Raw genomic sequence first — 16,119 nt, 5'->3', positions numbered from 1 at the left:
AAATGTGTGATGACATATATCCATCCTTACAATACCATAAAGAATAGTTCACTGCCCTAAAAATCCCCTCTACTCTTTGTGTTGAGCCCTCTCTTCCCTCTGAACCCCTAAGAACCACTGATTTTTTTTTTTTTTCCTTCAGTATTTTCTTATCTTCTGTGTTCTTGATGCTTCAGCATCTGGGGCCTCGCTGAACAAGAAAAGACTGCCCTTCCCAGAGCAGGCCAGTTCTTAGAGATGGCAAATGGTTCCCCTGCCAGCACACCTCCAACATGCAAATGAATGAATCCAGAGCCCAAACCCCCTTTTCCGTCTGGCTCTTATGCTTCAGAAGACAGAATTCGTTTCCCATAATTATTCCAGTTATTAGACACCTAGAGATGGCCCTACACCCCCGAGCCCACTAAGATGGCTCAAGCTCCCCAGCCCTAAGCTCCTCACCCTGACTTAGCTTGCCTTTCCCCATGGAAGCCACAGTAGCGCTTCCTGCTCATGCTTGGTGCTTGCTCTTTCTGCTTCCGACCCTGGTGCTTCCCCACGTGGCCCTGCACGCTGTGCCGTGTCTCGTCCTCCTGGAGACTGTGAGTGACAAACTCTAATGGCAGTCATCTAACCCCACAGTATGTGAGTAATGAAGACCCTCATCTTAATTTGGTTAAAAAAAAAAAATACAGAGGAAATAGCTTTCTAAAATGGATAGTCTTGAGAAGATGGAAGTGGAATCATCGTTTTTGGATCTTCACAAACCCAAAATCCCACATAAAAACAGCTACTTGGCAAAATCAGAACAGCCATGAACCACATTTATGGCAAAGCTAGGTGTCAGAGTGTAAGTCCTAGACCCCGAAGTACAAGTAACCAGAAGCAAAGCATCAGTCGGACACGAGGTCTGTGTGCTGTGTCAGGGCCTGCACGGGAGGAAATAGCGGGGAGCAGTAGGGCACTCGATGGACCAAAGAAGGGAACCCTCAAAGAGCCACTAGAAACCACAGGGGACAGTCTGAGAAGAACAGTGGAAATCGGGAGCTCTGAAGAGGCTGGAACGGTCCAGCTCCAGTGAGCTGGAGTAACTCATCCCCCAGAACAGGCCATCACTTAGGCCAAACTATGGAGAATGAGACTGAAATTGAGTCAGGTAGGGGCAATAGAGAGGAATAATAGAGGAGGGAAACAGAGCCAGGCAATCTCAGAAAGCAAGCTGCCATTAAAAGGGGAAAAAAAAACAAACATGGCCCAAAATCAGTAGAAGAGAAAGCTCTGGGAGGTTAGGAAAGCTACCATGAACCATCTCAAAAGGTTAGAAAACAGTTTTCACATAAAAATGAGTAACAGAAATATATCACAGTCATACTTAAAATAACACCGTAAGTGCCCAACACACCATGTATATAGCCTTACCAAAGAGACCAGCTGGATCCAGCTGCCAAATTTGCACTCAATACGGAGGAACATGTTGAATGATACCCTTGAGTATATGCAATCTGCAAAATCCAGGCTCTGGGAAATTCCACAGATCAATAGATTTACTATAAAGAAAAGAGGGATAGAGGAAGAACCTATAGGTGAAAAGACGCTTGAATGACATAACATTTTTGAAAATAAGAATAAACACTAGTATATAGAGATGTACCACTTGATGAAGTGAAACATCAAGAAATGTAGATGGTTATTGTAAAAATCTAGATAGTGGTTCCTTTTAGAAGGAGGGGGTTGGTTTTAGGATAAGATGGCTGGTTGGCTGACAGAGTTCTGTCTCTTGACTTGGTTGATACAAGAATGTGTGTCACTAAATAATTCACTAAGCTATACATTTGCATTCAGTAGTTTTAAGCACTTGTGTGTTATTTTAGACAGTTTTAAGTTGGAGGAAAAAAATTAAAACAGAAGAAACAAACTGCAGATTAAAGGAGGAATATCCAATTAAGTAGCCAGAATGCCCAAGTGAAATCGTTTGAACTGAATTTTTCAAAGCTAGTGCAAATTGAACTAATGATTTTAAATTAGTTAAAACCGAGTAGTTGATGTGTTATGAGTACCATGCCTGAGGTCTACTGCTGAGCCCTTCTTAAAAAGTAGAGGTTCCCAAAGGTTAAATTTTTCCTCCAAGCTAAGGTCCTCTGAAGCCCCAGACATTGCATTATAATATTCTTAGTTCTTTTTCCAAAACTTTGCTTTGCATACATGTATGAGTGCTTCAGTTCATGTCCGACTCTTTTTGACCCTGTGGACCTGCCCACCAGGCTCCTTTGTCCATGAGATTCTCCAGACAAGAATACTAGCTTGGGTTGCCATGCCCTCCTTCAGGGGATCTTCCCAACCCAGGGATCAAACCTGTGTCTATGGATTCTTTACCACCACGCCAGCTGGTAAGCTCGCTTTGCATACATCTGGGATATCAAATGCTGCCTAATGAATTTAATGCACTAGTGCATAAATACCTTTATACATTTCATCTTATATTTTGGTTTACAGATCTGTCTTTAATTCCTTTTTATTTAAAGCTTTCCTTTTAAATAAGTACATTCTCAATTTTTCAGTTCAAATTTTATTCATGCGTTCCTTCAGCAGTCATTTTTCTTTTCTTTTTTTTAAGGGATGAGTCTAGATTAAGAGAGACTTAAGGGACATAAGCAGATATTAAGGATGGTCCTGGATTGGGTGTTAGTTTTAACAGATCACAGTAAGGACATTCTTTACATGCAAAAATTTGAGTATAGTCAGAGTATTTGGTGAGGAAAAAAGTTTACAAAATGGAAAGATAGAAATCATTGACTAAAAAGCAAAAACTAAGTTATAAACAATATAACCTCATTTGGGATTTTAAGAAGTGTACGTATCCAGGGACATTGCTTGTAGAAGATGTAGAAGGGTTATGCACGAAGGCAGTGCGTCTTAAATCACACTCCCCAGGCCCGCAAGCAGCAACAGCATTCAGCATCACCTTAGCAATGCGGATTCTCAGGTCCTCACCCAGATAAGGAACTCTAGGTATATGTTATACCCCATGGTATATGTTTTAACAAACTCTTAGGGTGAATGGGGTACAAGCTCAATTCCTTTTTTCAGTGGTTTTCCTTTTTTATAATTTTTATTGCAGTATAGTTGCTTTACAGTGTGTTAGTTTCCACTTTACAGCAAAGGGAATCGGCCACGTGTATACATATTTATTCCTCTTTTTAGATTTCCTTCCCATTTAGGTCATCACAGAGGATACAAGCTCAGGTCTGAGAACAATTTCCTTAAAGTGTTAACCATGATCTCTCAGTGGTAGACTGTAATTTTTAAAATTTGCTTATGTGAATTATCTATAATTACCTATAGCTTGCATGTAGGTGAATTCTATACCAATGGATTGTTTTTCAATTAAGAGGCTTTTAGGAGCATGTCGCAAATTTTAATTTATTGTGTTTTCGCTTTCATTTCAAAGTACTTTCTAATTTCCCTTTGGTTTCCCTTTGACTCATGTGTTATTTAGAAGTATGTTGTTTTGTTTCCAAATATAGGGATTTTCCACAGTGCTTTCTGTTACTGAGTTTTAATGTAATTCTCTGCTTGTTGGGGAACTGTAGTTTGTATGACATAAAAGGCTTTTAAATGATTGATCCCTTTAGTGGCCTAAAATGTGGTTTGTTTTGGTAAATGTTTTATGTGTACTTGAAAAGAATGTAAATTTTGGTGGGTGGAATGCAGTATCCCATTGTTTCAATTAGATCATGTCAGTTGATGTGTGTGTGTTCAGTCACTCAGTAGTGTCTTGCTTGCGACCCCATGGACTGTAGCCCACAAGGCTCCTCTGTCCATGGAGTTTTCCAGACAAGAATACTGGAGTGTGTTGCCATTTCCTTCTCCAAAGGATCTTCCTGACCCAGGGATCGAACCCACATCTCCCACATTCGGGCAGGTTCTTTACCACTGAGCCACCTGAGTTGATAGTGATGTTCAAATCATCTCTGTCCTTACTGAATTTCTGTCTTATATGTTCTAATAGTTACTGAGTGAGCGGTAGTAAAATCACCAACTATAATTGTGGTCTTGTCTCTTTCTCCTTGCAGTTTGATCAGTTTTTATTTCATGTATTTTGAAATTCTGTTATTAAGCATATAAATACCTAAGATTTTATTTTCTCATAATTCACTGACTTCTCCTCCATTAAGAAATTACCTTTTTTATTCTTGATGATATTCTTTGGTCTAATGTCTACTTTGATAATAATCTATAACCATTTCAGTTTTTTTGAGTTCTTAATGTTAGCATAATGTGCTTTTTCCCCCATCCTTTTGTTTTTAACTGTGTGTGTATTTGTATTAGCAATGTGTTTCTTATAGTCAGCATAGAGTTGGATCTTGCCTTTTTATCAGATCTGACTATCTTTACTTGTAAATAGGTGTTTAGACCATTTACATTTACTCTTAACATTGATATCATAAAATGGGGTCATCTTGCTATTTGTTTTCTGTTTGTCTTATCCTTCTTTGTTCCTTTTTTCCTGTCTACTTTTTGATTAACTGAATATTTTTATTTCATTTTACTTTTTTTATTGGTTTATTAACTACAGCTCTTTGACTTGTAACCTGAATGGTTGTGTTAGGGTTAGTAATGTTCATCTTCAACTTATCACAGCCTGTCTTCAAGTGATACTGGTTCATTTCACATAGCTCAGTGATAAAGAATTCACCAGCAGTGCAGGAGACCTGGGTTCAGTCTCTGGGTTGGGAAGATCCCCTGGAGGAGGGCATGGCAACCCACTCCAGTGTTGTCACCTGGAGAATCCCACGGACAGAGGAGCCTGGTGGGCCACAGTCCATGGATTTGCGAAGAGTTGAACATGACTGAAGCAACTTAGCACGCATGCATTATGACTCCATTTTCTACCTTTTTTTTTTTTTTAACCTTTTCGCTATTGTTAGTTTTTCTTTTACATGAATTATGAAACCTATATTACGTTGTTTTTGTTTACCAATCAGTTATATTTTTATTGAAGTATACTTGATTACCAGTCAGTTACCTTCTATGGAAACTTAAATAATTTAAGAATTCTTAAAACATATTAACCATGAAGTTGCCATTTTGATGTTCCTCATTTCTTTGTGTAGATACAGATTTCTTATCTGGTATTGTTTATTTCCTGCTTCCTTTAACATATCTTATTATGTGGCTCTGTTGATAATAAATTCTGACCTTTCATGTTTGGAAATGTTTTTTATTTTGCTTTCCTTTTTGAAAGATGTATTTTGCTGAGTGTAAAATTCTAAGATGATTTCAGTATGCTGAAAAATATTTTACCATTGCATTTTCATTTGCATTGTTTCTGTCAAGAAAGCTAATGTTGTGTTTATCTTTGCTCCTTGTATGTAATATCTCTTTTCCTCCAGCTGATTTAAAATATTTTCTTTTTGTCATTATTTTTGAATAATTTGATCATATAATAATTTGTGCTTTCATATAGATTTTTTCATGGTTCTTATGCTTGGGGTTTGCTTAGGTTCTTGGATCTGTAGGTTTATAGTTTTCATCAAATTTTGAAAACTTAGGATCATTATTTCTTTAATATTTTTTCATTTCTTTCCTCCTCCCCTGCCATCGCCTCTCCTTTGGGACTCCCAATTACATGGGTATTAGGCTGCCCAAAGTTTTTCTACAGTTCTCTGACACTCTGTTAATTTTTTGGTAGTTTTTCTTCCTGTGTTTCATTTTGGATGGCTTCTATTGCTGGTTCAAGTTCACTAGTATTTCTTCTGCCGTGTTTCATCTGGTGTTAATCTCATCTTGTGCATGTGTGTGTTTATGTCACACTATGTATCTTCCTCTCAAAGTTTAGTTTGATTCCTCTTAAAATCTTCCATATCTCAACCTTGTGATCATAGAGAATAAAGTCTTACTGTCTTCATATCCTTTTTGTTTCACTAATTTTAACATCTGTGTCCTTTCTAGATTGAACTTGATTGTTTCTGTTTTGTCGGATTATGTGTCACATTTTCCAGCTTTTTTGTATGCCTGGTGGTTTTTTTTTAATTGGGTGTTAGATACTGTGAATTTTACATTGTTGAGTGCTGGGTAGTTTTGCATTCCTATGAATGTTACTGAGTTTGGGGAGGGAGGTGCATGTAAGTTATTTGGAAATAATTTAGTCCTGTCAGAACTGGCTTTTAATTCTTGTTAGGTAGGACTGGTGTAGTCTGCGGTCTGGGGTGAATCATTCCCTACTCCTTAGCGATGACCCTTCAGTACTCTTCCCAGTGTTCATGAATCAAGAGCTTAGGTTGGTATGAAGAGGTAGTACTCCTGGCCTTGTGTGAGCACCAAGCCTGTTCCCTCTAATCCTTCTGTGTTGTTTTTTAAATTTTTGACGCATCTTGGCTACTTTCCTCACGAGCACGCATTGATGAGTACTCTGCTGCTTACATGGTACCCCTCTGTCCGGTCCTACGTGCTTCCTACTTCCTGCAAACCCTCTCTGCCTTGATCCCTTGCATGCTTAGCCTCATCTCTTCAGCTCATGGCGTTTTCCAGCTGCCGCAATATTCTCTCTCTCTGCACCGTATCCTGAAGACGTGCTCAAGGCAGAGGCTAGTGTAGGCATCAGGGTTGTGATTCTAGTTTCTTGTCCCTAGGGGATCACTCAGTTTCCCACTGTGTCCAGATCTCCAGGTGTGATGGTTTTTATTTTCTTTTTGTTGTTGTTGTTTCACATAGGAAGATACATCTAGTTCCTGTTACTCTAGTTTGACCAGAACTCTCTAAAAATTAATAGGTTTTTAAAAAGAAAGCCACATTTAATATCATATATATAGCCATATATGAAAAGAAAGAAAGTTAGTCGCTCAGTCATGTCCTTCTCTTTGCAACCCCATGGACTGTAGCCTGTCAGGCTCCTTTGTCCTGGAATTCTCCAGGCAAGAATACTGGAGTGAGTTGCCATTTCCTTCTCCAGGGGATCTTTCCAACCATGGGATTTAACCTGGGTTCCCTGCACTGCAGGCAGATTCTTTACCATTTGAGCCACCAATTAAAATCAATATGAAAAATTGCATTCAAGGAAACTATTACAAACAAAAATTCAAAATAAAGTCATTTCTTATAGGAGCTGGCCTGCAGGAAGATTAATTTATTGCAGTGAGTTCTAGACACTGGATAACTTTTTGTATCATATTTTATCTGGCTCCTATATGTCTTATAGTTGATGGTGAAATATTTCAGTTGTATGCAGATTTGACATTAAGAAAAAGAAAGATGAACTTTTGAGTCTTTTTAGAGGAGCATCATATTATGTAGCAGAAAAACACAGGTGTGGAGTCAGATGGATCTGAAGTCAAATCCCAGCTGTCTGACCTTGGACAACATAAATAAGCTCTCTGAACTCGGCTTCCTTCATGTGTAAAATAACCATTTTGTTGTGAATATTAAATGAGAGTGTATAAAGTACCTATCCAATGCCTGGCACATAGAAATCATGAAATCACTTCTTCCCTGTCTTGCCTAATGTCATGTTAAGTGACTTTTTTTTTTTTTTTGGCTGCACTGCATAATAGGGGGGATCTTAGTTTCTTGACCAGGGATTGAACTCATGCCCCCTGCAGTGGAAGTGTGGAGTCTTAACCAATGGACTGCCAGGGAAGTCCCTAAGTGACTCTCTTTTTATAAGACCCTTTCTAAAAGTACCTCAAATATTTCAGTTGCCTACAAAACCCACCTGAAATGCCTCTCACCAAACAATAGGGGGAAAAGATGTTTAGGAAAAGAACATAAAGGCTTTGGGGACAGCGATTCATTTTGCTTTGCCTTTGAAACCTAGGCATTAAAGCATTTCTTCTCTAAGAGTATTTCAGTGCAGAAACACATGCCAAAAGAGGAAAGTAACATTAATAGCGGATCAAAGGAAAACAGGGAGGCTGGCTGAGATACAGGCAAGCAGGGCAAAATGGGGCTGAAAAGCTGTGTTGAAACTAAACACCTATGTGGAACATAGGTATTGTGGCCTCTGTTATGTCCCACCCCACAAATGTGTATCTTGCAGCTCTAACACCCAGCATCTCAGAATGTGACTGTTGAAGACAGGGCCTTTGGAGAGGTGATTAAGTTAAAATAGGAATGTTAGGGCAGACCCTAGTCCAGTCTGAACCGTGTCAATTTTAAGAAGAGGGAATTGGGAGATAGCCCGGAGACACCGGGCCCATGTGCACAGAGAGGGGGACTTGCTGAAGACACAGTCAGAAGACGGTCATCCGCAAGTCAGTGAGAGAGCCCTCAGGGGTAACCAGACCTGGGGCACCTTCAGCCTCCAGAACTGAGAGGAAATAGATCTCTGTTGTTTAAGCCACTCTGTCTGTGGTCCTTTGTGATGGCAGCCTGAGCAAACTCTTAACTTCCAGGCCTTCAAAGCCTGGGGGTGGGGGGGGTGGAGTTTTTTGTTTCCATGAGGTCTTCCTGACCAGGTGTGGCATTCCTGGAAGCCTATGCATTTTAACCACATCTCTCTGCAGTCAGGTAATGTGGATCTCCAGCTGTGCTCTGGAGACCAGCAGCGTGATTTTTGTGAGCACAGGGATGTGTGGGTTGGTTGAAGAAGTTGCAGGAGGTGAGGTTAGAGATGGGTGATTACAATTGTGACCTTCTAGAGATCTTCTGGCAGGCAAAGACAGATGGTGGTGCTTTGGTTGCCTTTGTTACTCATCTGGAACGTGTTTCTCTTCTGCTTAGGCTGAAGGAACAAGTGAGTTGTCTAGGAGGACCTGGTGTAGTTCAAATACTTCCCTGTAGCCGTCTCTGTGGGCTTCTCTGGTAACTCAGCTGGTAAAGAATTAGCTGGCAATGCAGGAGACCCTGGTTCAATTCCTGGGTTGGGAAGATCCCCTGGAGAAGGGTTAGGCTATCCACTCCAGTACTCATGGGCTTCCGTGGTGGCTCAGACGGTAAAGAATCCCCCTGCCATGCAGGAGACCTGGGTTCAATCCCTAGGTTGGGAAGATCCCCTGGAGGAGGGCATGGCAACCCACTCCAGTATCTTGCCTGGAGAGTTGCCATGGACAGAGGAGCCTGGCGGGCTGCAGTCCATGGGGTCGCAAAGAGTAGGACACGACTGAGCGACTAAGCACAGCAGAGCCTCTCTATATCTCAAGCTTCAGTACTTTTAACTAGTCAAGCAGCAGCCCTAAATTCCTTCTTGCTGCCTCCAGCTCATCCATTTAGAGTGGTTTAAGTCCTCCATGGGCAAGGTGTTTTCTCTCAGCCCTGCAAATATCTATCTCATTGGTAAACAGAGGCTCTTGCAGGCCCAGTGTTCTCACCGAGGCCGGTTTAGCCGTGATGTTGCCGAGGCCCTGGAGTGTCATCGCTGTAGAACTCTACCCGAGAGGCTCATTCAGGCCAGTCTGATGTTCCCAGACCTCCGTGTTCTAAAACCACATGCTCAGTTGGCTCAAATGGGTGCTTGTATTTGATGCATTCCGCAGAAATGCCAAAAACAGAAGAGAGATGTTTTAAAACAATTCATAAAATTGGCAGCTACAGCGCCAGAGCATAGCTCTTGGGTCCTGAGCCGGTTTGCAGAAGTTTAGGCGGATTCTGAGACAGAACGGGTGATGGTGAACGAGCTCAGAGACGGTTCCCCTGAGGCAGCCCTGGAGGCCACAAGAGCACAGGCTGGCAGGCTTGTGAGTGGGCGCTCAGCCGTCACGGGAAACCCTTCTAGAATTCTCCAGTTAATTCAACCCCAGCAAACACAGCTGTGTCAGAGTTTCTCCGTTTGCCTGGATCCTCCAGCCCTCAGATGTTACAGGGGTAGACAGATGGCATCAGAGGAACTGTCTTATCTTCCCAACGTAGAAGTGGAGACTGACGTGTCTACCATTAGCCTTTCTGCTCACTCCCTAATGCCCTGTGGTCTCGAGCTGTCTTTTCACACCATCTCAGGTGTCTTACCTGGAGAATCCCAGGGGCGGTGGAGCCTGGTGGGCTGCTGTCTATGGGGTCACACAGAGTCGGACACGACTGAAGCGACTTAGCAGCAGCAGCAGCAGGTGTCTTAGGGTAGTGGTTATCCCTTCTTGCTCATATTCTCAAACCCTCCTCTTTTCAGGCACAGCAGGTCTTTCCTATGGAAGACAAGCAATTAACAGTACCTTTATTTATGAACCTAGAGTCTGTCATGCAGAGGTGAAAAGTCAGAAAGGGAAAAGCAAGTATCATCTGTTAATGCATAGATATGGAATCTAGAAAATGATCCTGATGAACCCATCTGTAGAGCAGGAATAGAGACACAGACATAGAGAATGGACTTGTGGACACAGAGGGAAGGAGAGAGGGGGACAAACTGCAAGAGAAGCATCGGCGTATGTACACGACCGTGTGTCAAATAGACAGCTAATGGGAAGCTGCTCTATAATACAGGGAGCTCAGCACAGTTTGCTCTGTGATGAGCTGGAGGGGTGGGATGGGGCTGGGGTGGGAGGGAAGTCCAAGAGCGAGGGGATATATATGTGTGTATGTGTGCATATAGCTGATCTGTGTTGTTATACAGCAGAAGCTAACACAACACTGTAACACAATAAAGCAGTTATCCTCCAATTTTAAAAAATTAAAAATTTAAAAAGCAATGCCTTTATTTGATTCTTCTCTCTCCTTTCCATTCGTAGTCTCTGGCCTCTTCCTTCACAGCCAGGCTTCTTGGAAAGACCTTTCATCCTTCCTGTCTCCTCGCCGCCCACCAGACTCTCAGACCCACCTCCAAGTCCACTGACCCACAGATCCTGTAGTTCCCACCGTGTCTGATACTCCAACAGTTCTTGCTCTTCCTCCTTCTGGAAACACCGTGGCTTCCACGACCCCACTCTGCCCTTACGTTCCTTCTGTCCTCATCTGCTCCCATTGGCCGTCCTCTGGTAGACGCGTCATCAGTGCTGGTGCATTTCATCCTCTGGGCTCTACGAGGCCGCCTTGTCCTCCTGGAGTCGGGTGTTGGGAGATCTCCTGCCCCAGCTTCTCTGAGTTTTGTATGTGTGTGTCCCACCACTCCCACGCTGTCTCTTCCTCGTGGAATCCAAGGGCCCCTCCTAAAATGAAAGTGTCTAGAACCCCTCCATCCTGACCCTCTTCCAGCGATGCCTGTCTCAGCATGGACCAGCCTCCATCCAGACGCCTACAGCAGACATCTCAGTGTCATTCTGGTTATTGTCTGCTGCTTGGCTACCTCATCTAGCCCATCAGTAAGTCCCACTGGATTTTACCTCTTAACATTTTTCTTGAGTCCACCTTCTTCTCCCCAACTCTGCTTCTCCTCTCCGGATCCAAAACACCATCTTTTTTTTCCTGGACGAATACAGCAGGTATCCTGCATCTGTTCTGACCCCTTGGTCTGTTCTCACATTGCCAGACTCAAGTGTTGATCTGATTGTATCAGCCCTATACTGATAAAAGTCTTCACCATGTTCTCAGGATAACAGTGAAGTGCCTTCATGTGGCTTTGGTGGGTCTGGCCCCTTCCTGACCCACCAACCTTGTTCTGCGGTCATGTTGGTCTCCCGTCACGACGTTGAGCCATCTGGACGGGTGTTTCTACTGCACGTCTTCATAGCTTCTCCTCACCTCTCTCATCCCCTTCAGATCTCAGCACAATGTCATGTTCAGGGAAGCCCTCCTCCTGCCTGTAACTGAGGCAGACCTCTCTGTCCTGAGGCTCAGAGTCATCTGACACTCCCCATTGTTTCTTTCGTCTTCAGTTCAGTTCAGTCGCTCAGTCGTGCTGAGTTCAGCACGCCAGGCCTCCCTATCCATCATCAACTCCCGGAGTCTACCCAAACTCATGTCCATTTAGTCAGTGATGCCATCCAACCATCTCATCCTCTGTCATCCCCTTCTCCTCCCACCTTCAGTCTTTCCCAGCATCAGGGTCTTTTCAAATGAGTCAGTTCTTCACTTCAGGTGGCCAAAGTATTGGAGTTTCCGCTTCAGCATCAGTCCTTCCAATGAACACCCAGGACTGATCCCCTTTTAGGAAGGACTGGTTGGATCTCCTTGCACTTCAAGAGACACTCAAGAGTCTTCTCCAACACCACAGCTCAAAAGCATCAGTTCTTCGGTGCTCAGCTTCCTTTATAGTCCAACTCTCACATCCATACATGACCACTGGAAAAACCATAGCTTTGACAAGATGGACCTTTGTTGGCAAAGTGCGTTTGTCCTAGGTATTTCTTTACTTTTCTTGGGAAGGTCTTGGTTCCTGTCTGTCTTTCTCACTAGACCCGACTCTCCGTGAAGCAGTGACCATGACTGGTCTCTTATCATTGCGTTCCCAGAACCCAGCAGAAGGACACAGTGGTGTATTGTTGAATGAGTAAATGGGTTTGAAGAACAGGGTTTGAATCCCAGCCCTGGGCAGCTGTGCTCCGAATCTCAATTTCTTCATCTGTCAATGAGGATTTTTTGCCATCTTTTAAGATTCTTGAGAGGGAAATAATACATCTCACAAGACCCTTGTTTTGAATGGTTATTCTCTCTCATTTAAAGTTGGGTCTTATGAGTGTGACAGTGGAGATGATCCCAAGGCAACTTAATGCCTTTATTGTTTTTCTCACATAGCGGAGTGGTTGGGGATGGGGAGTGTAGAAATGAGAATTTCATTAGGAAAACATATTTATTTGTAACGGTGATGGAAGGGAAGATTAACCTGAATAAGTAAACACTTAAAAGTTTTACTTTTTTCATTATGAGAATTCTGATGATCATTGAAGGTAATATGGGTAATGTAGAAAGGCAGAAGAAAAGAGGAAATAACCCACTTTCTCATCTCTGAAACAGTTTCCCACACTCTCAAATATTCATCAAAAGTCAAGTTACTGGATGAAAGAGTATCTTTGTGAATACTTTTTAGGCTTTAGATAATCATTCCCTAATTGGTCTCCAGAAACATGGTACCAATTCATACATCTACCAATAAAGTAAGGCAGTGCTCATTTCCTGGCACCCTTGCCAACTTCAGGCTTATAAAATGCACACATGTACTGCATACAGGCACATCTAGTTGCATATTTAGTGGGTGGAAATGATATTGACTAAACTTGCACTTACAGTGTAAATTACTTCTAAACGTAGACATCTGCTGGTGAGCAATTGGCTTTTTTTTGTCCTTACCCTGTTATTCTTTGCATAGTTTTCTTTAGCAGTGTTTCTCTTTTTTGTATTTACTTATAAAACCCCTCTTCCATTAAGCCCATTAACTTTGTTTTTATCGTATATGCAAATATGAGCTTCAGTAGAACCCTTTCACAGGATCACAAGTTCAAGAGTCAACTTACACTTTATTATGAAGGGCAACTGGTTTCCCTCTCTCTTTTTAAAATTTTGCTGTTCAGATGGCATGCTCAGGAGACTGTGTGCGAAGAGTCTGGACTTTGAAGTTGGACAGACCTATTTCAGTTCTAGCCCTGACACAACTGTCTAGCTGAGGGCCTGGGATATTTATTGAACCTCTGCAAGTCTCAAATTTCTCTCCTGAGTAATAGGAATCCTCTGGTCTTGCTTTGAGAGGTAAAATAGCTTACGGATGGTGTCTGGTGCAGAGGTGTGTTCTATAAATACTCCCTTTCCATAACCCTCAAAGCTGTGCTGTTCTGTAGGTGCGTCTACATACATGAATTTTGTTTCACTAAAGAGCATGTGTATTTTACTCCATTTATACTCCATTAAGGCAATCATGCATTAATGTTTACTGAATAAAACTGTGAACTGTGATAAAAGTACCAGTGAGAATAGAAAATTCTTAGTGAGCCATATGAACTATTTGTTTCTCGGAGAGATTTTGATTTTCAAGCTCAGGGATACTCTTAGAAAATTCGGGTCTTTTCTATAAATGTGGGAGATAGTCTAAGTTACAGCATTCTGGTGAGAGAAAAAGGCACGGACAACCTCAAACCCTCAAAATTATTTTGATTTTGAACAGCTCCTAGTGAAGTCTTTAAAATACTTGCAAGTCTCTTCATTGAGAATTTGTGTCTCAGTCTTTTTTTTTTCCTTTGTAGGTGTGGCTGGATCTCTTAAAACCTATTGTCAAGCAGATTAGAAGTAAGTATACGCCCCTCCTGTTTAACAGTGATGTGAGATGTAAGCCAGATGGTCTCCTTGTCTAGACGTCCGCTGCCCTGTGGCGACAAGCTCTGGAGCCACCTCCCTTTTTGCCCTACGATTGTGTTTTGTCATCCACTAATTTACATGCTGTTCAAATGCATCTTCTGCAATTTTAATATGTAATAATTTGGTAATCACAACCTTGCTTGGAAAAATCAAATGTCATTTTGATTAATGATTGAAGCAGGCTATTAAGGCCCAAAGCAATTGAGCTGGTTTCTGTCTGTGCTCCTGCTTCTTATTGTTACTTTTGCGGAGGGAGGTGGAAGCATTTATTCATAAAATTGCCATCAGGATTTCTATGCTGCCTTTTCAAAGCCTGTGAAATTAGAATACAAGTGGAATTTGGGGGAAAAAAAATAGATGCCCAAAAATGTATCTGTGTCTGAATGGTTAGCAGAACAGGGGAGATCTGGCCTGCATTTAGACCGAGTTGTCGAAGAAAAGATTAAGGAGGGTCTAGGAGAGAAGTTAGAAAAAGACACACTTGGATTTCCCCTTCCTCTCATTTTGCATCAGCACCAAAGTGCTCTCCCCTCTCTCTGGAGGGGTCAGATTCAGAGACGAGCTCTGTTCTCCAGTTCATCCCACTTGGTCCCTCACTGCAGCCAGACACCAGGCAAAAGTCTGAGGATGGTCCCCGGGCTGCGTGCCTTTAGTTGAGCATGAAACACGCAGTACCTTGTGGGGTCGACTTTATGTCTGATTAAGAAACCCCACCAGGCCACTTAGAGCAGTTTATGAGACTGTAATAAACAAGCGCAGTGTGTTAAATGGCCCCTCATGCAATTGAAATTGATGTTGATCTTCTGTCATTGAAATTAAGCAATTATTAACGCAGAAAACAAAACAGCCATTGTTCAGCGTTTATTGGGCAGCTAGCCAGGGACCAGGGTGCGGGACGCATTGCTGAGCAAAAGCCCCCAGACCTGAAGGCTGGAGGGAGCGTAGCATCTCGAATGCTGACATTTGTCCCTGAGGTAGCCCAAGATGGGAACTGCAAATGGTGGAAAGATGTCAGAGCCAGGGCCGCAGCTGTGGTTTGGGTCAGCACCTCAGCAGAGGTTCGCCTTTCCCACTCCGCGGCTTGTGACTCGCCCCGTGTGACAAGGCTCTCGTTCTCCATTTAGTACCAGCCTCTGCCTAGCCTCGGGTTGTCTAAGGATCCAAGTAGCCTCGTGTAAATCCCCGTTGGTGAAAATTGCTACGTGGAATTAACTAGACGTTCCTGTCTTTCCCATTTTGCTCTTGTTATTTTGCGAGCCGGAATTGACAGGCGAGGATTTCTGTTAATTTTGGGAGTGGTTAGCGGAAAGAAGCCTGGCTTCTCTTGGCTTCAGTACTCATGTGCCTTCTTGTTTTCCTTCCTCCTTCCATTTTGTACGGATCACTTGACATCACCTTATGATACATCATTTTCGTTTTCTTTACATTTGAACATGTTATCATAGAAATGATAACACCACATCTATTTTTTGTGATAGTGAAAGGCAGATCAGAAAGACATTTTCTGCTTTTATACAACTGCTGTTAAGAGTTGGATTTCATCATAATACCTTGTGTTTCATAGAACATAAACTTATTGCTGTTATTCTAAATGGCAGAACCTGTAAGATTGCTTTTGCATTGTGGCTTATACAGCAAAATAAACTCTGACTCAGGCGACAAATGATTATTTTATCATCAATTTGATATTCTGTTTTAATTCTGTGAAGTTCCCTGTCTCATTCCCAGTCTCACCCTGCCCACCCTCTTCCAGATCTGCTTCTTAATTTTATTGGGCCTTATTAATAAAACGATATACCAGACACTTAACAAAGGCTTTGACCAACAGCGATGAACACATTAGCTGCTGTGGCTTGGAGGTAGAAATAGTAAATTACATAACTGATTTACTTCTTCATTATGTTTTCTTTAAGCTGTCTAAAGCCTATATTTGGGCTAATGTACATGCCTGCTAAGTTGCTTCAGTCATGTCCCATTCTTTGTGACCCCATGGAC

The 16,119-nt window shown here is 42.2% G+C and overlaps 1 protein-coding gene across 2 annotated transcripts in view; it reads left to right on the top strand.

The window, feature by feature from the left end:
- Positions 1–16,119, top strand: part of FARP1 (FERM, ARH/RhoGEF and pleckstrin domain protein 1) — a 300,177-nt gene that overhangs the window by 205,269 nt on the left and 78,789 nt on the right. For both annotated transcript variants that reach the window (XM_043478278.1, XM_043478277.1), the window contains exon 4: positions 14,013–14,055. In XM_043478278.1, the coding sequence (XP_043334213.1) occupies positions 14,013–14,055 (43 nt within the window). The remainder of the gene's footprint in view (positions 1–14,012; positions 14,056–16,119) is intronic.

This window comes from Cervus canadensis, chromosome 9 (assembly GCF_019320065.1).
Source record: "Cervus canadensis isolate Bull #8, Minnesota chromosome 9, ASM1932006v1, whole genome shotgun sequence".
Classification (NCBI taxonomy): domain Eukaryota; kingdom Metazoa; phylum Chordata; class Mammalia; order Artiodactyla; family Cervidae; genus Cervus; species Cervus canadensis.
Note: the sequence above shows the minus strand (reverse complement) of the source record. Positions and strands in the feature narration are given on the sequence as shown.